This window comes from Mesocricetus auratus, unplaced genomic scaffold, assembly GCF_017639785.1.
Source record: "Mesocricetus auratus isolate SY011 unplaced genomic scaffold, BCM_Maur_2.0 Super-Scaffold_100023, whole genome shotgun sequence".
Classification (NCBI taxonomy): Eukaryota; Metazoa; Chordata; class Mammalia; order Rodentia; family Cricetidae; genus Mesocricetus; species Mesocricetus auratus.
The window spans coordinates 1,731,031-1,739,166 of NW_024429204.1; the positions used below are offsets into that span (position 1 = coordinate 1,731,031).

The following is an 8,136-nucleotide window of genomic DNA, read 5'->3' on the forward strand; positions in this document are numbered from 1 at the left end:
AGCACCCCCCACCCCCTTGTAGCCCACACTGGCCTGAACACACATGGTACCCACACAGAACTCCATGACTCCTTCCCAAGCCAATAGGACCTGTGCACACCTCCCCAAACTCTTGCTCTACTCACATGCCTGTCACAGCTCAACCTCTCTTCCCCGACAGCTCCTGTTTTCCAAACACCCGGAAACATCCAGGTGTGGGAAACTTTCCCTCAGGTCTCCAAAAGAGGAAGCCCATAGATCCTATCTGCCCTACACACCCAAGTCATCTCTCATTCCCTGCCCTGTTTCTTACAGACCCAGAGAGGGAGAAAGTCACCGCAGGCAACCGTCTGTCTGAGCCCTGGGGGTGCTGGCAATAACAGCTGTCCCCGGAGGATGCGGAGGGAGGGGGGGAAAGGTGTCAGCTCCGTGCAGAGCTGGGGCGCCCGGGGGGGGACAGAATGACGCCCCAGAACATCTTTGGAGTGTGGAGCCTCGGCTGAGCCCCAGGCTGAAGCGCGCGGAGCTGTCCGTTCAGCACCATCGCGGAACTCCCAGCTCTGGGCCCTCCGCAAGGCGCACGGGCTCGGTTCCCACCCCCCGCTCCGCGGGCGCCTGCGGCGTGGGCTCGAGTCTCTCTTGGCGGGTGAGGGGCGCACGGATCGGAAGAGGGGGGCTCCACGAGCGTCGGGGCCACGCAGCCACCTGTGAGCCTCTCGCGACTGCGGGCGGCGGCGTGTGGGGCCCGAGACTGAAGGAGGCGCACGGCACGGAGGACCCCGCCTGCCCGGTGGCGGGGCAAACACACAGGCGCATACATCCACATCCTCGCAACCGCGCGCACTCGCGCAGCCAGCCGGCGGCGGCCACCGCGGCGATGCTCGCCAGCAGGTCGGGGAAGTTTCCCGCCGGCCTCGGCCGCGGGCGCCGGTGCACCCAGGTAAGCGCTTCCAGAAGGCACAAGGCGAGCCTGGGGAAGGCGCAGCGCACGCGGCCGGGGGGCACCGCGCCAGAAGGGCGCCGGTGGGGGTGGGAGGGTTGGGAGGGGGCTGGGAAGGGGATCGGTCCTTGGTAGCTGGAGACCTGGGACGCCGAGTTGACCCCCTTCCCCCTGGGCCCCAGATTTGCGGACCGGAGCGGTGAATTTCCCCGCCCCCTCCCAAATCTCCGCGCCCCCTTCTTGGCCCAGCCCTGCCGGTGCGCATCTCAGCTTGGGTCCCGCCTGTCTGCGGCGAGAGGGCAGGGGCGTCTCCTTGGTTTGCTCACAGGCAAGGTCAGCACGCAGCCCCCATGGGCTCTCAGAGCCGTTGGGTGCTACTCCCGGGAGGAGGTGGAGGCCCGGCTGTACTCGTAGAAACATACACCCTTGCCTTGCCTTGGGAAGGGTAACCCCTATAGAGCCATTCCTGCACCCCGGTGCCTGATCACAGGCGCACTCACACACACAGAGACCCTGCTGGAGAGAACTGGGCCCAGCCAGAGGAGGGTGGGGAGAAAGAAAAAGAGGCTGGGGTGTGGATTGCTGGAGCTCACACAGATGCGGTTCCTTCTGCTTTCAGGTGTAGCGCCCCCGCGCGGCGCGGGCGCCTGGGCATCTCCAGCATGACCCGCCAGAGCCTGTGGGACGTGTCCGAGGCTGAAGTCGAGGAGGATGGAGAGATTCGCATCAATGTGGGCGGCTTTAAGAGAAGGCTGCGTTCCCACACGCTGCTGCGCTTCCCCGAGACGCGCCTGGGCCGCCTGCTCCTCTGCCACTCCCGAGAGGCGATCCTGGAACTCTGTGATGACTACGACGACGTCCAGCACGAGTTCTACTTCGACCGCAACCCCGAGCTCTTCCCCTACGTCTTGCATTTCTACCACACGGGCAAGCTTCACGTCATGGCTGAGCTGTGCGTCTTCTCCTTCAGCCAGGAGATCGAGTACTGGGGTATCAACGAGTTCTTCATTGACTCCTGCTGCAGCTACAGTTATCACGGCCGCAAAGTGGAACCTGAACAGGAGAAGTGGGACGAACAGAGTGACCAGGAGAGCACCACGTCCTCCTTTGACGAGATCTTGGCCTTCTATAACGATGCTTCCAAATTCGACGGGCAGCCCCTGGGAAACTTCCGCAGGCAGCTCTGGCTGGCACTGGACAACCCGGGCTACTCGGTCCTGAGCAGGGTCTTCAGCGTCCTTTCCATCTTGGTGGTGTTGGGATCTATCATCACCATGTGCCTCAATAGCCTGCCCGATTTCCAAATCCCCGACAGCCAGGGCAACCCCGGTGAAGACCCCAGGTTCGAAATCGTGGAGCATTTTGGCATCGCCTGGTTCACGTTTGAGTTGGTGGCCAGGTTTGCGGTGGCCCCTGACTTCCTCAAGTTCTTCAAGAATGCCCTCAACCTTATCGATCTGATGTCTATTGTCCCCTTTTACATAACTCTAGTGGTGAACCTGGTGGTGGAGAGCTCTCCCACCTTGGCAAACTTGGGCAGGGTGGCTCAGGTCCTCAGGCTGATGAGAATCTTCCGAATTCTCAAGCTGGCCAGGCACTCCACCGGCCTCCGCTCCTTGGGAGCCACCCTGAAATACAGCTACAAGGAAGTGGGGTTGCTCTTGCTCTACCTCTCGGTGGGGATTTCCATCTTCTCAGTGGTGGCCTACACCATTGAAAAAGAGGAGAATGAGAGCCTGGCTACCATCCCCGCATGCTGGTGGTGGGCTACCGTCAGTATGACCACGGTTGGGTATGGAGACGTGGTCCCAGGGACCACAGCGGGGAAACTGACAGCCTCTGCCTGCATCTTGGCAGGCATCCTGGTGGTGGTCTTGCCCATCACTTTGATCTTCAATAAGTTCTCCCACTTTTATCGGCGCCAAAAGCAACTTGAGAGTGCCATGCGCAGCTGTGACTTTGGAGACGGGATGAAGGAGGTCCCTTCGGTCAATTTAAGGGACTACTACGCCCATAAAGTTAAATCCCTCATGGCAAGCCTGACTAACATGAGCAGGAGCTCGCCTAGCGAACTGAGTTTAGACGATTCTCTACGTTAGCTGGGAGGGGTTGCCGTCCCCTGACATACATTGGTGATCTGCCCCTTGTGCCGATGGCACAATCCAGGCAGTGGAGGGGTTATGGCATAAGAAGTCATCCCTACCCTAGAGGGAGAGCTGCATGGGATATGAGCCCTAGGTTGTTGATGCGATGTTTAGAGCCATTTTTAAAAAAAGAGGAATGGTGTGTCTGACGCCGTGCCTTTGCAGCTTCCAAGGAAATGGCACTCGCTGGTCTTTGCATCACGGGCGTAAAATGTTCATCTTTCTGTCAGATAAGTGTCTAGAATGCTAACTTCTCTGTCCACTGTGTATGCTATCCTAGTGTTTATGCCCCAGTACTATCCGTGAGTAGTGCTGTCTGTCCTCCTGTTTCTGAGGTGGTTGTGTGAACTCTATACAAAAAGCCCCGATAAGTCTGCTCCCTGGAAACACAGCCGTCTGTGAGGTCAGCGAGGATATAATGAGATTCGGGTCACAACCTTGTGAAAAACGGAATCTCAGTTTAATTTTTAATACCAAAACAGGAAGATTGCAAAGCTAAGCACACCTGACCAATGCAAGTCTTATTTCTCCTTGGTCCTGTCCTTGTGATGTGCATGGGTAAGCCCACCCGTTTTAGAAAGGTGTGTATTGATTCATATCTCCCAAGTGTCATTGTAAGAGATGTTATTTAGTCAACATGTAGTAAAGAGTGAATGTTTTCCTTAAACTGATAGATTAGGGACAGGGGCTTTAGCTAAACATGGACCAAACCCCAGGATGCTATAAGCAGAGCTCATGTAGGTTAAGTCCTTTCACTGACAGTCAGGCCTCTATTTTTCCTGGAGGAATCATAGAGACATTTATTTCTGGCTGAGATTTCCTTTGACCAAAGTTTGCTGTGTCTTGGTATTAGCATGTTTTTTCAAGCATTTCTTTTTAAAGATGTTTTAGGAATAAGGCTGTGTGTCTTTCTCAACTAGAAGAGGTTAGTGTCACATTGTCGTTGTGAGGTGAGCATTGTTAGGTTGCTAGCAAGGGCAACAGCTTAAACACTCTCTTGCCTGCTCTGAAAGCCCATAAAATGACAGCCCTTTTTTACTTCCAAGCAGAATTCTCTTTAGTAGTCTTGCTTCTAGGATACAGGATAGTATGTACAATGTTTTGATTGCCTGGGGTTCCTGCGGTGACATGGAAACCTAGTAGTCCAGAAGTGTACTCAAAATATAGATATGCATGAAGGCAGTGTGACTTACCCAAGGTGGAAACACTGTCCTTATTTCCATTGCAATTGCAGGGCTATATTTTTGGGGTGGGGCATGGGCAGAGGCCAGAAGAAAAGAAAGAGTTATAAAGCCAAAAACTACTACTTCATGAAACATAAATAACTGAGTTTCTTTAGAAGATTACAGCTGGAAAAAAATCCTTTCAACCATTAAGCTTTGTTGAAGGGTCGCCACTATTTCCTTTTCCAACTCCTTTTCTGCAATTAGCATAATACAGTATGGAGGGGAAGCTGGCCCCCTTTTCAGATACTCCTTTCCCGTCATCCTCCACATGATCTGATGGTTTTTCCAGCGGCTTTCATTACTGTTAAGTCTTTGGCAAGGCTATAGAATCTAGGGATGCAAATATGGTGATAAGCAGGCTTTTTAATCCAAAGTTTGGACCTAGTCTTAATCGGTCCATTTTGTGTTTTAGTCGGGTAGGGATAATCCACACCTCGCCAGAGTGTGTGGAGTGGATCTTCTCAGAGGGCTTTGTGCAATAGTAGTTGTCATGGCTACTACAGTGTGGGCGACTTGTTGGATGAAAGCACTGGTCACTTAATGTCCTTGAGCCTCCAGTTGGAATCTATCATCAGACAGGAGTCTCAAGAGGGGCGGAGGGTGCCTAGTGCCTCCATGCAGACACACCTTACGTGTATTATTCCAAAGCACTAGGGGATGTAGGGTAACGTACAGGAACCTGCCTTCTGAGGAGTGGGAGTTTCCACGGGGAACTCTTGATGTCGGCTAGTACCTTTAGCCCCAGAAGACAGAGAAAGATGCACTGAAGGCAGGTGAGAGCATCAGCCCCGTGAGGGCTGCTTGGTCTGCCGGGGCTGGCGGTGCAAGACAAACAGCATAATAGCCATGGTCAGTGACCATGAAGCTGATGCAAAAGAGAAGGGACACAGGAGGCAGAATGACTTAGCCACTCTCACAAGGCTTTTTCTAAATGCGCGGGTTTACCACCAAAAAAAAAAAAAAAAAGCGGTACCTCTAGTGGGTACCTACAAGGGTACGGAAGCTGGGAAACTTGACTTCTCTTTTTTTTTTTGGTAATGACTTGCTTTTACCCGGTGCCTTTCTTTGGGGGAATCCCAAAGTGCTTTAGAGACTGTCTTTTTAAACATTTCTTGTACATATACATGTATACTCGTAAAAGAATATTTCTTTGCCCGCCAAGACCGTGTAGTCACTTCTGGACGTGAAAGGGTCCCCGCAGCATTGAGTTCTCCAAGTAGTGGCTTCACAGACCTCCTGGGAGAACATCGCGGATGGCTGGGATGCTGCTGCAGCGAATTCCCAGAGAAGGTGAAGAGGGGCGTGGGACTCTGGGAAGCCTTCTCTTGCCACCAAAACCCGCCAAGGCAGGAAGTTTACAAGCGCTGGCCACCTTAGATAATGCCCCCGCGGCAGCAGTTTTTCTTGGTAACCCAGGAAGAGCAGATTAACTTTCTGCCCTGCTCTTGGGAGTAAAAGCTACAAAGATTAAGTGACCCCCATCAAACTTTCAAAGTGACCCATAATGAATCCTTTCTTGGTGGGGATGAGTAGACACACACAGACACACACACACAGACAGACACACACACACACATAGACACACACACACATAGACACACACACACAGACACACACATACACAGACAGACAGACACACACAGACAGACAGACACACACACAGACACACACACATACAGACAGACAGACACACAGACACACAGACACACAGACAGACAGACAGACACACAGACACACACACAGACAGACAGACAGACACACACACACAGACAGACAGACAGACACACACACACACACACACACACACACACACGACACAGGTTCACTTGTGTCCTGCTGGTGGCTGAAGAGCGGCGTCACGCCTGGTATTTGATCTGTTCGATGTCACTGGGACAAAACACCCGGGCCGAGCTTTCCTCACGGCTTGTGAGATGGACATTTTGGAAGTGACTCGCGTGTTCACCGAACAGACGCACGCACAGGTCTTGCTTAGGCTGCGTTGCCCGTCAGTCCTCATTTCCCGGGCTTCGCTGCAAGTGGAGGGGCGTTTTGAATGCCGAGCTTATGCCTCGCTCATCAGGTAGTAATTGGTGTTTAATATTTGAATTTGTTATTTCTACTTATCATAGCACTCAGCTCACTGAGCTACCTGTTAATTATCGCCTCATTTCAACGGAGAACGGTTTGTTTTCTGCACTTGGGGATACAGCGGCGGCTTGTACGGGTTGTGTGGTCTCTACTTGAAGACTCAACTGGTGTTTCTTGTATGTTTTAACAGCATGGCTTGTTCCAGGGTTGTAATTTTAAACACCGAGAACGCTGTATTTGTAAAGTCATTTTTAACACTCATTAGCATGCCACCGTGCAAGCATTCTGGTGGCTCCACTGCTCCACGACGTCTGAGTCCCGTCTGCAAATCTCCTGCGCCTCCACTCTGGAACGAGGCACGTGACTGACACGTTCAGGATGGCAGCCTTGCAAATGTGCACATTAAACAGAAAACAATTATTAAACCTCCTTAAGGCCCCTCAATTACACATGGAGTGACAGAGACCAGGACATTGGGAAGGAGGGGACTGGATTGACTGAAAAAGGATGAGCTGCCTTTTGTTTTTCTCGTGTGTGTGTGTGTGTGTGTGTGTGCACATGTGTGTATTCATGTTCACATGCATGTAGAGGCTAGAGGTTAAAGTTGGCTGTTTTCCTCAATTACTATGCACCTCATATATTCAGGCAGGGTCTCTCACTTGAACCTAGAGCACAACGGTTTTGCTAGTCTCGCTAGCCAGCTTGCTCTGGGAATACTTGTCTCTGCTTCTCACACGGTAGGATTATATGAAGAAGACCATCCTGCCTCCCCACATTTCCATTGGTTTTTGGAGACCTAAATGATGGTCTTCCTAGCCCCAAGGCTAACATTTCTTCTTGGCAGGAGGCAGCAGGGGAAGGATATCTTTGCTAAGATCTGGAGCGGAGCTACTGGGTCCTTGGTAGAGGGCTTGTTACATTTTCTTGGGACCTCAAGTGGGCCAGAAGTTCCTGAAGGATTCCCTTCCCACTTGGTGGCCTGCTTGGAGCCTCCGCAGCCTGCTCTGACAGGACCACCTGTCCCAGAGTGCCAATCTTTTGGCGACTCGTGTGGTTACTGGTAGCAAACCAGGTATGGAGTAGCTCGGCATGCCCAGGGTGGTTGGGTATGAATACTGTTGGAGGATCCTTGAAACTGGCTCTACCTGGGTGTCTCAGCCATCTTCCCCCATTTCCTTCCTCTGTGTTCAAGGTCCTATTGTGCTCTGGTCGCTCTTGGGGAACTACCCTTTCCTAACCCCTAACCCCAGAGGCCTCTCTGAAGTTCTCAAGCCCCCCTCTCCTCCCTGGGGGATTATTTGGCCTCATAGAGAAACCTCCAACTTCTTTGTACTACTCTTATCCAGTTATTGGATACTACACGTTGTTGGCTGGGCAGGTTCTTTAGTCCCCCCCCCCCTCCATTGTACATGTCCCTCAGAAGTTGACACTCGTGCAGCCTTAGCCAGCACGCATGGCTCCCGGGTCCACAGTCTCACCTCCAGCTTAAATCCACGGCCCAGGCCACATTATGCCACCACATTCAGAAGCCATCCTGTCTAATATGGATTTCCCACCTTGGCTCCAACTTCCTCCCGTCTCCCTCATTTCCGCTGGTGGAATCACAGTGCTGCTTCTGGTCCATTGGGGGAACTGCCAGTCATCTCGACTCCCCGCCGCCCGACTTATTTGTCTATTCAGTCTCTACAACGGATCGTCTTTCAGCAGCTGAGTGATTGTCGAGAACCATGTTCAACTCAGGAGCAACACACAGAGAGGG

General features: G+C 52.6%; 1 protein-coding gene across 1 annotated transcript; it reads left to right on the forward strand.

Annotated features, from left to right (window-relative positions):
- The first annotated feature begins 473 nt into the window (after nt 1-473).
- Nucleotides 474-5,450, forward strand: Kcns2 (potassium voltage-gated channel modifier subfamily S member 2). Its single transcript, XM_040730558.1, has 2 exons — nt 474-919; nt 1,539-5,450. The coding sequence occupies exon 2, from the start codon at nt 1,582-1,584 to the stop codon at nt 3,016-3,018; it is 1,437 nt and encodes a 478-aa protein (XP_040586492.1). The 5' UTR covers nt 474-919; nt 1,539-1,581; the 3' UTR covers nt 3,019-5,450.
- The last annotated feature ends 2,686 nt before the right edge of the window (nt 5,451-8,136 follow it).